The sequence below is a fragment of the Lithobates pipiens genome, unplaced genomic scaffold, assembly GCF_037356315.1.
Source record: "Lithobates pipiens isolate NorthernLeopardFrog02 unplaced genomic scaffold, aLitPip1_a1.2 Scaffold_8, whole genome shotgun sequence".
NCBI classification, from domain to species: domain Eukaryota; kingdom Metazoa; phylum Chordata; class Amphibia; order Anura; family Ranidae; genus Lithobates; species Lithobates pipiens.
In genome coordinates, this window is record NW_027507903.1 from 436,982,779 (window position 1) to 436,999,717 (window position 16,939).

Here is a 16,939-nt window from a genome sequence, read left to right on the forward strand (position 1 = left end):
GATTTTCCTTGCCTGCCGCAAGATGTCCTGGACCCCAGGGTATTTGACAAGGAATCGCTGCACGACCAAGTTTAAGACGTGTGCCATGCACGGCACGTGCGTGATTTTGCCCTGTTTCAATGCGCTAAGCAGATTGGCACCGTTGTCACACACCACTTTACCAACTGTCAAATTGAGCGGTGTTAGCCACTCATCTGCCTGTGAACGCAAAGCTGAAAGGAGTGCCGGGCCAGTGTGGCTCTTTGCTTCCAGGCACAACAGACGCAGCACGGCATGGCAACGTCTCATCTGGCATGTGGAATAGGTTCTGGGGAGCTTGGGCGGTGCAGTGGAAGAGACGCTAGCAGCGGAAAAGGAGGAGGCAGCTGAGGAGGAGAGGGAGGAGGATGGAGTAGGAGGAGGAGAAGAAGAGTCAGGCCTGCATGCAATCCGTGGCGGTAAAACCAAATCTACACGGGTGCCACGGGTTACATGCTTGACGGCCGTCAGAAGGTTCACCCAGTGGGCAGTAAAACTGATATACCTTCCCTGCCCGTGTTTGCTAGACCACGTGTCTGTGGTCAGATGTATCTTGGCACCGACACTGTGTGCCAGAGATACATTCACTTGCCGCTGAACATGGCCATATAGCTCTGGGATGCCCTTCTCTGAGAAATACTTCCTTCCTGGGACCTTCCATTGTGGTGTTCCAATGGCCACAAATTTGCGAAAGGCCTCCGAGTCCACCAGTTTATATGGCAGTAGTTGGCGGGCTATGAGTTCTGACAAGCCAGCCGCCAACCGTTGGGCAAGAGGGTTATCCGGCGTCATCATTTTTTTACGCTCAAACATTAGGCCCACGGAAGCCTGCCTTTTTGCAGAAAAATGTGAGCTTGGCGTGATGGAAGGTGGAGTGGAGGACAATTGTGAGGAGAGAGGAGAAGGAGAAGTAGAAGACGAGGCTGGACGGTGAGAGCCTGCAGTGTGGCTTTGTGTGTTCCGTTGCTCCCACTGGGCTCGGTGATGGCTGCTCATGTGCCTTCTTAAGGCGGTCGTCCCTAGGTGAGTATTGGGCTTACCGCGACTAACGCGTTGACTGCAAAGATTGCAGATGGCAACGCTATTGTCAGCAGCGGACACGTTAAAAAAAGCCCACACTGCGGAGCCATGTGCCGGTGTCCTGGGAGCGCCAGATGTGACCGTACATGGTCGATGACTCGCTCCTGATACATTTGCAGTCTGCTTTGTCCCTGCTGTGCAATGTAAGTCATTGCTGCTTCTCCTCCCTATCTGCTGGTCCATATCTCCCTCTGAACTCCCCTCCTCTTCCTCTCTTGTGGGCACCCACGTGACATCACTAGACACGTCATCATCAACGTCACCTTCCCCACCGCTATAAGTAGAGTAGGCAGCAACACCGGGGACCAACCTCCTCCTTGGGCTGATCTGGGTACTGGCGTCAGACTGCTGAGTAGCGCTTGTTGCTACCTCCTCTTCCTGATCCAATACCAAGAGTGGCTGCGCATCAGAAATGTCCTCTTGATATGGATCGGAAAATAATTCCAGTGACTCAAGCGGAAGGTATGTGGTGGTGGTGGTGGTGGTCGTGTTGTTGGTGGTAGTGTCTTTGGGGGTGCACATAGCAGAGAGTGAAGAAGAGGGTGCAGATCGAGAGGATGAGGAGGGTGCAGAAGAGTAAGGCTGAGCGAGCCACTCAACCAAGTCTGGTGCATCCTTTAAAGTAATTGAACGCACCTTCTGCAACTTCCCACTTTGGCTCAAGCCTGTTGCTCCTGCCCTACCCCTACCACCCCTGCGGAAGGGCCTGCCTCTTCCTCTGCATGTCATTTTTTAAATGACCCTGTGACAAAACTCTTAGTCCCTATACCGCTGAAGGACTGCTGCAGTATAGGTGAGCGGTCAGCAGTGGTGCACGTCAACCCTATCTATTGTGGACCTATAGCGGTCCTTACAGAACAGCAGACTGTACCGCACTCAAGCCTATGTACCGTAGCACCCTATACCAAGTTACCAGTCCTTATAAGAACTTTTGTGGACCAAGCAGGTTGTGTATTAGTGTTTAGCAGACTGTACGTCAGTCCCTATACCGCTGAAGGACTGCTGCAGTATAGGGCAGCGGTCAGCAGTGGTGCACGTCAACCCTATCTATTGTGGACCTATAGCGGTCCTTACAGAACAGCAGACTGTACCGCACTCAAGCCTATGTACCGTAGCACCCTATACCAAGTTACCAGTCCTTATAAGAACTTTTGTGGACCAAGCAGGTTGTGTATTAGTGTTTAGCAGACTGTACGTCAGTCCCTATACCGCTGAAGGACTGCTGCAGTATAGGGCAGCGGTCAGCAGTGGTGCACGTCAACCCTATCTATTGTGGACCGATAGCGGTCCTTACAGAACAGCAGACTGTACCGCACTCAAGCCTATGTACCGTAGCACCCTATACCAAGTTACCAGTCCTTATAAGAACTTTTGTGGAACAAGCAGGTTGTGTGTTAGTGATTAGCAGACTGTACGTCAGTCCCTATACCAATGAAGGACTGCTGCAGTATAGGGCAGCGGTCAGCAGTAGTGCACGGCAACCCTATGTATTGTGGACCGATAGCGGTCCTTACAGAACAGCAGACTGTAACGCACTCAGGCCTATGTACCGTAGCACCCTATACCAAGTTACCAGTCCTTATAAGAACTTTTGTGGAACAAGCAGGTTGTGTGTTAGTGATTAGCAGACTGTACGTCAGTCCCTATACCAATGAAGGACTGCTGCAGTATAGGGCAGCGGTCAGCAGTAGTGCACGGCAACCCTATGTATTGTGGACCGATAGCGGTCCTTACAGAACAGCAGACTGTAACGCACTCAGGCCTATGTACCGTAGCACCCTATACCAAGTTACCAGTCCTTATAAGAACTTTTGTGGACCAAGCAGGTTGTGTGTTAGTGATTAGCAGACTGTACGTCAGTCCCTATACCAATGAAGGACTGCTGCAGTATAGGGCAGCGGTCAGCAGTAGTGCACGGCAACCCTATGTATTGTGGACCGATAGCGGTCCTTACAGAACAGCAGACTGTAACGCACTCAGGCCTATGTACCGTAGCACCCTATACCAAGTTACCAGTCCTTATAAGAACTTTTGTGGACCAAGCAGGTTGTGTGTTAGTGATTAGCAGACTGTACGTCAGTCCCTATACCAATGAAGGACTGCTGCAGTATAGGGCAGCGGTCAGCAGTAGTGCACGGCAACCCTATGTATTGTGGACCGATAGCGGTCCTTACAGAACAGCAGACTGTACTGCACTCAGGCCTATGTACCGTAGCACCCTATACCAAGTTACCAGTCCTTATAAAAACTTTTGTGGACCAAGCAGGTTGTGTGTTAGTGTTTAGCAGACTGTGCGTCAGTCCCTATACCGCTGAAGGACTGCTGCAGTATAGGGCAGCGGTCAGCAGTAGTGCACGGCAACCCTATGTATTGTGGACCGATAGCGGTCCTTACAGAACAGCAGACTGTAACGCACTCAGGCCTATGTACCGTAGCACCCTATACCAAGTTACCAGTCCTTATAAGAACTTTTGTGGACCAAGCAGGTTGTGTGTTAGTGATTAGCAGACTGTACGTCAGTCCCTATACCAATGAAGGACTGCTGCAGTATAGGGCAGCGGTCAGCAGTAGTGCACGGCAACCCTATGTATTGTGGACCGATAGCGGTCCTTACAGAACAGCAGACTGTAACGCACTCAGGCCTATGTACCGTAGCACCCTATACCAAGTTACCAGTCCTTATAAGAACTTTTGTGGACCAAGCAGGTTGTGTGTTAGTGATTAGCAGACTGTACGTCAGTCCCTATACCAATGAAGGACTGCTGCAGTATAGGGCAGCGGTCAGCAGTAGTGCACGGCAACCCTATGTATTGTGGACCGATAGCGGTCCTTACAGAACAGCAGACTGTAACGCACTCAGGCCTATGTACCGTAGCACCCTATACCAAGTTACCAGTCCTTATAAGAACTTTTGTGGACCAAGCAGGTTGTGTGTTAGTGATTAGCAGACTGTACGTCAGTCCCTATACCAATGAAGGACTGCTGCAGTATAGGGCAGCGGTCAGCAGTAGTGCACGGCAACCCTATGTATTGTGGACCGATAGCGGTCCTTACAGAACAGCAGACTGTACTGCACTCAGGCCTATGTACCGTAGCACCCTATACCAAGTTACCAGTCCTTATAAAAACTTTTGTGGACCAAGCAGGTTGTGTGTTAGTGTTTAGCAGACTGTGCGTCAGTCCCTATACCGCTGAAGGACTGCTGCAGTATAGGGCAGCGGTCAGCAGTAGTGCACGGCAACCCTATGTATTGTGGACCGATAGCGGTCCTTACAGAACAGCAGACTGTAACGCACTCAGGCCTATGTACCGTAGCACCCTATACCAAGTTACCAGTCCTTATAAGAACTTTTGTGGACCAAGCAGGTTGTGTGTTAGTGATTAGCAGACTGTACGTCAGTCCCTATACCAATGAAGGACTGCTGCAGTATAGGGCAGCGGTCAGCAGTAGTGCACGGCAACCCTATGTATTGTGGACCGATAGCGGTCCTTACAGAACAGCAGACTGTAACGCACTCAGGCCTATGTACCGTAGCACCCTATACCAAGTTACCAGTCCTTATAAGAACTTTTGTGGACCAAGCAGGTTGTGTGTTAGTGATTAGCAGACTGTACGTCAGTCCCTATACCAATGAAGGACTGCTGCAGTATAGGGCAGCGGTCAGCAGTAGTGCACGGCAACCCTATGTATTGTGGACCGATAGCGGTCCTTACAGAACAGCAGACTGTAACGCACTCAGGCCTATGTACCGTAGCACCCTATACCAAGTTACCAGTCCTTATAAGAACTTTTGTGGACCAAGCAGGTTGTGTGTTAGTGATTAGCAGACTGTACGTCAGTCCCTATACCAATGAAGGACTGCTGCAGTATAGGGCAGCGGTCAGCAGTAGTGCACGGCAACCCTATGTATTGTGGACCGATAGCGGTCCTTACAGAACAGCAGACTGTACTGCACTCAGGCCTATGTACCGTAGCACCCTATACCAAGTTACCAGTCCTTATAAAAACTTTTGTGGACCAAGCAGGTTGTGTGTTAGTGTTTAGCAGACTGTGCGTCAGTCCCTATACCGCTGAAGGACTGCTGCAGTATAGGGCAGCGGTCAGCAGTAGTGCACGGCAACCCTATGTATTGTGGACCGATAGCGGTCCTTACAGAACAGCAGACTGTAACGCACTCAGGCCTATGTACCGTAGCACCCTATACCAAGTTACCAGTCCTTATAAGAACTTTTGTGGACCAAGCAGGTTGTGTGTTAGTGATTAGCAGACTGTACGTCAGTCCCTATACCAATGAAGGACTGCTGCAGTATAGGGCAGCGGTCAGCAGTAGTGCACGGCAACCCTATGTATTGTGGACCGATAGCGGTCCTTACAGAACAGCAGACTGTACTGCACTCAGGCCTATGTACCGTAGCACCCTATACCAAGTTACCAGTCCTTATAAGAACTTTTGTGGACCAAGCAGGTTGTGTATTAGTGTTTAGCAGACTGTGCGTCAGTCCCTATACCGCTGAAGGACTGCTGCAGTATAGGGCAGCGGTCAGCAGTAGTGCACGGCAACCCTATGTATTGTGGACCGATAGCGGTCCTTACAGAACAGCAGACTGTACCGCACCCAAGCCTATGTACCGTAGCACCCTAGACAGACCAAGTTACCAGTCCTGATAAAGAGCTTTGTGGAACAAGTGAGTTGTGAATGATTAGCAGACTGCAGCAGAAGGGCAGCAGTCAAGTATAATATTCTTTCTATATTTGGAAGAAAGAATATTATACGTGTACAAGCCTATTACCGTACCACTGATACCAGTCCTGAAAAGAACCTTTGTGGAACTAATAGTAACAGCAAGTCTTTAAAATTATCCTCACTGCCTGACACACTGCTTCCTGCCTGTCCCTATACAAATTGGCAAAAAAGAGTAGGCTGGAACGATTAGCTGGAACAGCTCTTTTGTGGACCTGATAGTAACAGCTAATGATGATGATGATGATGATGATGAAGAAAGACTAATCTGGCTGAGCTGTCCCTAAAATAGCAGCATACAGCGCTCTGTCCCTTTATCTAAACTGACAAAAGAAACTCAGGCTGCTGACCTAACACCTATACCAGTCCTGAAAAGAACTTTTGTGTACCAAATAGCTAGCGTTTTCTCTGTCCCTACTCCACACAGGATCCTTTCCCTACAGTGACAGAAGAAAGAATGTAAAATGGCCACCGGATCGGGTGTATTTATAGGTTAGGGGGAATGTCCAAGTGTCCATGAGCTGTCATGTCTCAATTGGTTGTCCTGTAACACATGATAAACGTGTCACGAAAGGTTAAAGTTCTTGTATACATTAAACACGTAAGTCCGCCGGGGCGAACGACGGAAAAAGGCGTTCGAACCCGCGGACGGCGAAAGTCGGAAATTCGCCGCGAAACGACCGCCGGGCGAACCGTTCGGCCATCACTAGTAAACATCATACATGTTGTCTTCTTTTGTGTATCATTGATCATAAGCCTTCTCAAAGTTTAGTAAAGGCTAGACTAAGAGAGATTTGTTGAAGATGGTATAAACGAATAGTCATCGTGGGAAGGTGGTTTATTACTCTATAGCCAATGTGGCTTTAAAATGTATATTTAAATACATAGTAAAAATTACACAGTTTTTCATTTAAATTTAAAATTACCCCGCCACAGTGCTATGCATAGAAAGACTGACAGGGGAGGTCAAAGTAATATCGATAATTGCAGATTACTTTATTGCACTATGATGTTAACCTAACACAGGGAACTTGTTTACCGACCTCAGGGATAAGCTAAAAATGTTATGCTGGTGGTCAAGCACCTGCTGGGGAAGGTGGTTGACCAAGCTGTACTATTTACCTGCTGGGAAGAAAACTGAGGTCAGAGGCCTGATTTTGCTATAAAGTTTGAATGTCAAAGACTGGTTGAAAAGCATTCCTAATCTTTTGGAAGGTAGCAGTATACACATATATATATGACAAATAAGATTTTAGCTGTTTATCTAAGTCTGAACTCTGAAACGGAAGAAAATACAGTTTTGCTTTTTGCATTTAGTGAATATTTTGTTATATGTTTTACTGCGCATACCGCAGTTGAAAACACATAGAGTCAACCTTTAGCGATAAGGTATTGAAATAGATTTTTTTAACAGTACTTAGTTCTCTTGGTTTTAATTTATTATTGCATTATTACAGTGTGGCAGATAAACACTAGACAAGCTTGGGCACTTAAAGACATTTTAATCCAAAAGACTTACCAAACCATGCCTGTTGCTCGCCTTCCACTTCGATAGCCAAACCAAAGTCTGCCAGTTTCACAGCTGCCCCTTTTAGCTTTGAAGCCAACAACAGGTTTTCTGGCTGCAGATAACAACGATGGAAAGGCTTCATCAGAATTAATATACAACATTAACAGCACCTTTCAACTGCTGAACGGGAAAAAGGCAGCTGGTTGACAAGGCAAATCAATACTTTCCTAGCCTCTAGTTACCATATTCTTAGTCAAGCCATACATTATGTAGTGTTTAAAATAAATCTGTTGCAAGAATAATACAGAAGCTGCCATTTTTTTTACCTTCTGGAAATGTTAGTGCTGCTTCACTGGCTTCAATAATTTTGTGAGACATTGACTCCAAAAAAATAGGATGAGGAATGTCAGAAAAAAGTACAAATTTGTATGCTTGCTCTGGGTTACTCACTCAACATAGCAGCCAGGCATCTTCAGAAGGATTGATCAGCAATAGAAACCTTCATGCTTCAACTTTTCGTACTTCGTACTTTAAATCTTAATATTAATAATGCTGAAAGGGTGGTAGATGTCAGCCCAGTGTTGGACAATAAAAACATATATGAGGTCTACAAATAACCATGTATGCTCCAAACACACAGGTATACCAGGACACTAAAGAACATGTACACACAAGAATATGCATAAAAATACTGTTATTTTACAAATCCTGAGGTAATTTACTAATGCAAAGAAGCACAAAGTTCACTGATTAAGAATTTCTTTCTGGAATTCCATTTCTGTAAATGCCTCATGCATGTGGCCAGCACTGGCATCTCCTGAATTTCTCTGCTCCTTCCTCAGAATGATGGTCAAGGAAGGGGTGAAACCATGGAAACATATATTAGTAGAAATGAGCGAACTTCTGAAAAGTTTGATACATTGTGGCTCAGATAAACTTTTTTGAAAAACTCTAGACATTTGTCATTTCATGAATAGGAAATCCATTGGAGTCAATGTGAATCAAAAGCAAGCTTCAATTAAGGTGTATTACAAAGCAGCAGGTGCTGCAAAATTGTGCAGAATGGTTTGAGAAGCTCCTGGCAACACTAAATAGTGGGATAGTGAGGCCAAAAACGAAAAAAACTTATATGCAATCTGTAGAAACCAGGAAAACCAGTAGCAGTTCCTCAGGCACATATAAAGCAGAAGTAGATGAAGCTGCCTTGGAAGCTAAATAACAAAAACACTGAAGTTCAAACTTGACTTGGGACATCCAGATTTATGACATTTAATCCAAATTCCATCCCTTTCAAATTCTGGTATTAACACTTGAGATGAATGCTAATTTGCCTTTTGTGGGTATGAATGTTTTTTTTTTTCTTCATTATCTTATGCTCTCCCGGTTTACTGATCTGCAGAAAATCAATATGTCCTGATGATGGCCACATGCGGGAATGTGGATTGTACATTGCAGAGCTGGTAAAATTTAGGGCATAGAATCCCAGCAGGAAATGTGAGTGTTCATAAAATTCTTAGATGATTGAAAGGCAAGGCTCATTTGGAAATCACATAAAAGAAAAATGAGCAGAGGATATTGTTATCCCATGGGCAAGAAAACACAGATGTTTGCTATACGATGCAAGATACTACTGGGTATACATATGTAATGGGCAATTATTAGGACCTGTGAGATCTCAGTTTTTTTTTTTTGCTTACAGAAAAGTCACCTAGATAATAGAGAAAGGCATTTAACAATGTAAAATTAGAAATCACATGATGAATTCTTTTTTTTTTTTTGTGCTGTGTCACATGTATTAATGCTCCTCATGTACATTCAGGAGAATATGATGCGTTTTTTTATACATTCTTTATTTTTTTATCTTATTTTCAGCTTTTGAGGGCAAGCGGATATGTTAATGTTTCTATTTGAAATATATCACTTGAATGTTGTTTAAGACCTAGGTGGAGAAATTATCTTTTTTTATACCGTATATATAAGGTCGAAGCCTCCGCCCTTGTAGTAAAAATCACATCAGCATATGGCTCTGCATGCTGATTTGAAATCATCTTACATTCATTAGTTAAACAAACATTTATGCTTTTACTTACAATTACTGTTATTCCACTTCCTGTTTTTTGGGGGGAATTGTGATGTAACCAGGGCCATACAACTACTTCCTGGGAGTTCCTTTCACATGTTCCAGGATGCAAATCCAGAGTCCTAAGCAGAGTTTTAGGAATTCAAGGGAGATGTATTCATCTGCCCCTAGTGAAAATGGCCACCATGAGAAGAATAGGGAGCAATAGAAAAATAAGATATGTAAAGAATAAAAAGCCTGTAATTATTTATAAGTACCGTATTTATCGGTGTATAACACGCGCCGGCGTATAACACGCACCCCAAATTTAGGAGGGAATTTAAAGGAAAAAAACTTTTAGGAGGGAAGTTTAAGGCCGCGTACACACGGGCGGACTGTTCGCCCAACTTAGTTTGTCAAACAATCCGACAAACAGTCCGCTCAAAATTTGCATGAGCGAACTTGACCACACACGATGAACGAACAGTCCGCTGAAAGCGTGCGCGATGACGTGAACGGCACGTACGACGGGACTAGAAAAACGACGTCCTATACACTGCAATGCAACCTTCGCCGTGTAAATTCTTTCTGAGCATGCGCGAGACTTAGTTTGTCGAACAAGCCTACACACGAGCGGACTGTCCGCTCAAACCAAGTTTCAGCGGACTGTCTTACGGGAATTCCGAAAAACTTTGTTCGTCAGACTGTCCGCTGAAACTGTCCGCTGAAGCCCACACACGAGCGGACTGTCCGCTGAAACACTGTTCAGCGGACAAAGTTGGGCGAACAGTCCGCCCGTGTGTACGCGGCCTTAGGAATAAAACTTACATTAAAATGCCCATCAATGCAGCCTTATCAGTGTCCATCTGCAGCCATCATTACAGCCTTGCCCAGTGTCCATCTGCAGCCTTGTCAGTGTAATTTGCAGCCTTGTCATGCAGCCTTGTCAGTGTTATATGCAGCCTTGTCAGCGTAATTTGCAGCCTTGTCATGCAGCCTTGTCAGTGTTATATGCAGCCTTGTCATGCCGCCTTGCCAGTGTTATATGCAGCCTTGTCATGCAGCCTTGTCAGTGTTATATGCAGCCTTGTCATGCAGCCTTGTCAGTGTCATTTTCGGCTTTGGCGTTTAAAAATGGCGCCACCGAGATACAGAGCCATATGTCCTGTGTATCTCAGTGGTGCTCGGTAGCTCTCGTCTGTTCTTGGCGGCTTACGGCCGTCGAGAATGGCCGAAAGCCACAGAGAAAGGCTGAAAGCGGCTCAAAGCCACAGAGAATGGGCAAAAGTGGCTGAAAGCCGCAGAGAAAGGCGGAAAGCCGCCGATAGCGGCCGAAAGTGGCTGAAAGCCACCCAGAGGCTCACAATCGGGGGGGGGGGGGGGGATCGGCGTATAACATGCACCCACAATTTCCCCCTGATTTTAAGGGGGAAAAAGTGCGTGTTATACGTTGATAAATACGATACCTATTGTAGATTAAAAACATTGAAACATGACATAGTGTTGTCAGAAAAAAAACTAAATGGTCCATCAATAAATATAGATACTATATATATATTGTATATACAGTATATATGTTTTTTGGGGGATATATAGATAGATAGATAGATAGATACTATATCTATATATATATCTATATCTATATATATATCTATATATATATATATATATATATATATATATATATATATATATATATATATATACATATATATATATTTTTTTTTTTCTGTTCTTCTTTTTAGTGTTTTTGTATGTGTACAGATCTATGTTTGTCCTAAGCATGTTTGAATCCACTTACTGTTAATTGTTTCATTACCTCTGCTGGAAGTCTATTCCAAGCATCAATTACTATATGCTGCCCTCCTGAACCATGGCAATCCCCTTGATGTATTTAAAGGTTTTAATTGCCATTTCTAAACAATTTCTAATGGTGCATATGTAGAATGTTATTCCTTTTTTCCGACTACTTCCTTGGTTCAGAAACCTTCTCGGTGTTTCCTGAACAAATTGTACAGGCACAGCCATTTCAATTCATGGGCAGTTACTACACAGGCTCTAGCATAACCAAGAAGATTTCTAAACAAAGAAATTAATTGAAATTTGTCTACTTCACAAGCATTATCTTTCTACTCCCAGGCATTCAGCGGCCAGTTGTATTTTTTTTAATATATTTTTTATTTTTTTAATTATGGCCAGGGCAATGGAGGCACAGCTGCAGGGGAAAAAACTGCAGCCATAGCCTGCCCACCCTTTCACAAAGCAGGGCCAGCCTAAAGAGAGAGATAGAGGTGCTGTCACATTTAGGTAGTAAATGCCAAGAATTGTTGCTATTCTATTCTACTCCTCCTCCACCTTCTCCTCCCTCTACTGATAATTTAATGATGCCTCCTCACCTTTTTCCTCCATCCCCTTTTCCTCATTCACCTTTTCCAACTCTTCCTCCTCCTCCTTTTTCATAATATGATTATGTATAATACTTTTTGTAACAAATAATTACAGGTTTCCTTTTTAAATAATTTGTATTTCTTTCTTTATGTTTGTTTCCCTGTAAGCCCTTGTACATACGGTTGGATATTCCAATGGACAATGTCCGATAGGACCGTGTTGTTGGATAATCCGACAGTGTGTGGGCTCCATCAGACTGTTTCCATCGGAGTATCCGACGGACCAAGTTTTCCAACTTGTCTATAAAATTTTCTGACAACATGCTCTGATCGGACTTTGTCCGATCATGTGTAGAAAATTCCGATTGGACAAAGTGCCACGCATGCTCAGATCAAATTTCTAGACCAAAGCTATTGGTTACTAGCCTGAATGTAGTCCCGTCCTAACGAAATAACGTCATCCCGTTAAGAATGATTGGATTTTCTGACAACTTTGTCCGACTGTGTGTATGCAACAGTTTCGGCCAAAATCCGTCTGACAAAATCTGACGGATTTGGTTGTCGAAATGTCTGACCATGTGTGCAAGGGTTAAGACTGTCCCTGTCCCGGTCCCAGTCAAGCAAGGACAGGCAGGGACAGCAATACAAACTGAGTGGAAAAATTGGCAAACAGGAAGCATTCTACAAGAGGAACCCAACTGGATTTTGTGTGGTCCTTATTTCCCCTTTAATCCTTTAGTGGCCTTTCCCTGTGACTCATTCTCTAGGGACAAGAGGGGAAGGACAGGCATCAACAAAAATTAAGCATATAACCCTTTCCCAGAGACAAGCTATGAAGCTCAAAGCTGCACTCTCCAACATCCACCCTACCAGCTCCAGTAACAACTTTTACATACCAGGTTCCAGCTGGAGCTGAAGATAAAAAGTGCCACCACAGATTCCGTGCCTGTATGTCATCTTGGCATTTCAACATCTACCATGCCAAATGGGTTAAGAGAAAACAGCCCCTTTCTCTGGTTCATGGCCTGGGCAGTACCACACTAATATTTTCCTACCTGACATCTTTTAATGTTTTTTCTTGTTAATCATTATTTTCCTTTATTTTTTTACTTTTTTAATTATATATTTTTTTTCTTTTCTTTCTCATAAGAGTGTTCCTGCCTTGGTCATGCAAACAGGCATAGGGACATCCAGGCTGTACTTAAAATGCTTACAACCGATTATACCTATGGACTACTGAGTATCAAGGATGTATCACTAACTGCACATGGCCCAATATGTGCTTGAGGTACTAGCCTTCCCTTCTCTACGAGTTAGGCCAGGAGATTTGTTACTGAGAAGCTTACTTTTAATAAATGAATCAGACCTGAATCACAGAGAATTACCAAACACCCATGTTTGGTTTTGCTTGAAGATGTTACTGATAAAATCAATATATTTGTTTATATTTGTTTAACTAAGAAAAGACCAAAAATTGTCCCGGTTATTCTCACTGTTGTCTCTGCTGGCAGCATTTCCGCCTCCTGGTATCTCTCCCCTCCTTCCCTTAACCCCAAAAAAAAAAAATCAATTCCCTAGTTTTCAAATAGAGCTGAAGCTCATTGTGCCATTTTTCTCAATATTTGCCACTTTTCTCAGTGCCTTGTGCCTCTACATTTAAGTGTGAGCTTGTAGTCTAAAACAATGTGGTGTTAGTGGCCAATATGCCCACGATCCAAGGAACAAAGTCTATGGAACCACCTGATGTTCACCATCCCAGGTCATGGCCCTCGGGTACCCCAAGACAGGCTTTTTTTTCTAGCATAAAAAAAAAGCATTTATACATTTTGGCCCATTTCAGAAATTGACATACTGTTCTGCTTCTGCCTATTTTTTTTCACAAGGGTATTTGATATATAATATTTTTATAGAAAACACACTTGCCTTATTTGTGTTTGCACAATTTGGAATATTGTATCACTCTCCTGCTGGTAATTTTTTTTCTGAAATGTCTTTGGGACAACACTCTTTTATGTTTAGTATACCAAAGCACCTGCCTTATGTCTAAACCATTTCCCTCCTCAATCTGCTCACAAAACTGCCCCCCTGCTGGTTTTGTTAAAGTGATTGTAAAGATACATTTAAAAAAATAAAAAATAAACATGTTATAATTACCTGCTCTGTGCAATGGTTTTGCACAGAGCAGCCCCAATCTTCCTCTTCTGGGATCCCCCACTGGTTCCCCCTTCTGAGTGCCCTCATGCCAGGCTGCTTACTATGGGAGCACTTGTGTGGGCAAGATCCTGAGCTGGGCTTTGTGTGTGTCCATTGACTTCCATATCACATTCTTTTTTCCAGGAAAAAATTATAACAAAATAAAAAATAATAAAAAAAAATATACCTCCAATATTACACAGTCTTATGTGATAGAAAAAAAAAACAAGTGAAGAGCTTGAGGTAGTGAAAAGATGTCACGCTCCTGAATTCCCAATCACAGTTCATAGAAGCATTCCAAATATTCAATATGTTATCCACACCACATGTGACCATCACCAGAGAGAAATGCCTGATTACCGGAAATATTCGACCTGTAAAAAGGTCAAAATGTCTGTGACTGAATACCCTGCCAGGCCTTAAACCTGCAGTTCCACTCGGCACACCAGGATCCAGCAATCACTCTCTCCCTTGTCCTCACATGCAGGTATTCACGGATGTCCCACTCAGAAAAAAGGATCACATAGCATAGCATAAGATCCAACACTTTTTTTATCAAGAGTAATACACTTATTTTAAAAAGAAGAACATCTCCATTAAAAGAGTAATATACCGGCCGGTATTGGAATCGAAAAACGCCCGTGCTTCCGGGACCTTGTGTGTCGCAATGACATCAGCACGGCCCTTACCCACGATCTCTCTGCACAGGCTATGACTGACAGCAGCAGGAGTCAATAGCTCCTGCTGCTGCTTCCATGTCCAGTGAGGAGGGAGAGAGCCGCTTTATCTATAAAGATATAGATGCCTCCTGCATGTATCCTTTCCTGTCAAATTTCTCCCCTCTGTCTGTTATGAGACCTGAAAAACTGCAGATTCTGTGGGTGGGTCTGCTGTCCGGAGATTCTGTGGGTGGAATTGTGATGTGAGTAGACACCTTGCCCACCTCTTTATGCCCCTTGTCAACATGCATTTTCTCCTGTGTATTTCTTACACTAAACCTCTGCTATGATCACTAAGATCCAAGCAAAACCCAGAAAAGTCACCACATGACTTCAGCATGCCCAATCATGCTGAGATGTGGAGCAGCCAAGCCTGGGAGAGCTGGAGAAGAAAGGAGGAGGGGATCTAAAGTACACTGAATGTCTTTCTCAGGCTTGTGCATGAGATATGTAAATCACATGTGACTCACAGCGAGGATGAGAAACGGACTCCTACTTCTCAGTGAGATAAAAACAGACTGGCTGTCCATTTTTATCTCACTGAAAAAAGATATATGGACTGCTCAGAGCTGGATTAAGTCTTTGCGGCAAGTCTGGGCACAGATGACATGAAATCCTATACTGTACAAAGTGCAAGCCTTAATTAAATTAAATTTCAGGTTTACATCCACTTTCAGGGTCTCTGAGATGATACTCTTGAATTTCCAGTGTATCAATACACTGGCCTTGTATAAGTGTCCATATATTAGCCTATTCTACCTGGTCACATTCGCGTACTGTATTGGTGCTAGCCAATTTTTACCAAACCCTCCTTTAACTCTGATATTTTGGTACTATTAGGCATATGGGTATTAGAGGCAATTGCAGTGCACATGGGGTGAGGGTGTATGGTGTTTTGGGTGCACAGTACTTTTACTATTTTTTCAAAGGATGCAGAGCTGCTACGACAAAAAGGCAGCTCTTGAAAGGACTGTAAGCAACAACTGCCTTATGTGCTCTAATCACCCAAGCTAAATGTCATAGTCTAAAAAAATGAAAAATATAAAAGGTAATAATAGTCTTTGGCAATGTTAAAATCAATTGGGCACTCTATTTTTATTTTAATCACTATGTTTCAAGAAATTAACAGCTGGTGATACTGATGTTAAAGTTCTTACTTGGGTACTTTATGTTAATGGATGACGGTGTCCTGCCCCTGTCTCCCACAATCTCAAGCCTGTAAATCACCCTGTCACATGCACCCCTAAAAGAAACTATAAGCATTTGTGCTGAGGCACATTGCCTAGGCATATTCCACTATTGATACCATTTAAAAAATGTGCTAGGTGCAAGCTTTGTTCTATGGATTTATTGATGACGTAATATTTATATGGAAGGGGTCATATGAGGAGCTTGATCTTCATGCGTGGAATTATAATGATTACAATTACAATCTGAAATTCACTCTGCCAATTAGTGATGAGAGAGTCAATTTTCTCGATCTGGACATCTTTGTCGAAGGAGATTCTATTTTGATTAAAACTTATAGATAGAAGGTGAATTGTAATAGGTACATTTTGAAAAGTAGTTGTCCCTGACTTAATGGCTGTAACATGTCCCTAAGAGACAGTATATCTGTCTATGATGGAATTGTAGTCAAATTGCGGTCTACAAAAAAAGAGGCAGTATTACTAATAATGCAATTTGAAGAACAGGGTTATGAGATGTCAGAGTTAGTACTTGAGGCCAAAAAGGTGGGGGAGATGTCTAGAGAAGCAACGTTACAGGAGAGGTAATGAGATGGATTTTGCAATCCTGTTGAAATACCGCACCACATTTACTACTTTTGAGGATAATCATTTCCAGACATTCTAAGAGTGTCCTTATTAACAACTAAGCCTCAATTTACATAAAAAGCCAAAAACCTTGGTCTAGAGAAAGTTCCCGACAGATCAGAACATAAAGCCTGATGGCATAGAAACATCCAGAAAATCTAAAAAGATTAGTAAGATGTCACACCTGTATTTCATGTGAAAACATTACGAAAGTGAGAAAACTGAAGTTGTTTGTGTCCCCTCAGGCACAAAAAAATATAAGATGAACAAATTCTTAACTTGCAATGTTAAAGGTGCAATTTTGCAATAAGTGTGCTTTGCAATAAGCTATATGTTGCAAGAACTGAGAATTGAGAAAAAAAGAACACTTCTGCAGTATGTTAAAAGGCAAGCACCCCCTTTTGAAACACTTTAACC

At 43.4% G+C, this 16,939-nt stretch overlaps 1 protein-coding gene across 4 annotated transcripts in view; it reads right to left on the bottom strand.

Moving 5' to 3' along the window:
* The window catches only part of CAMK2A (calcium/calmodulin dependent protein kinase II alpha), a 411,160-nt gene that overhangs the window by 100,728 nt on the left and 293,493 nt on the right, over positions 1–16,939 (bottom strand). For all 4 annotated transcript variants that reach the window (XM_077468290.1, XM_077468289.1, XM_077468291.1 and 1 more), the window contains exon 7: positions 7,360–7,462. In XM_077468290.1, the coding sequence (XP_077324416.1) occupies positions 7,360–7,462 (103 nt within the window). The remainder of the gene's footprint in view (positions 1–7,359; positions 7,463–16,939) is intronic.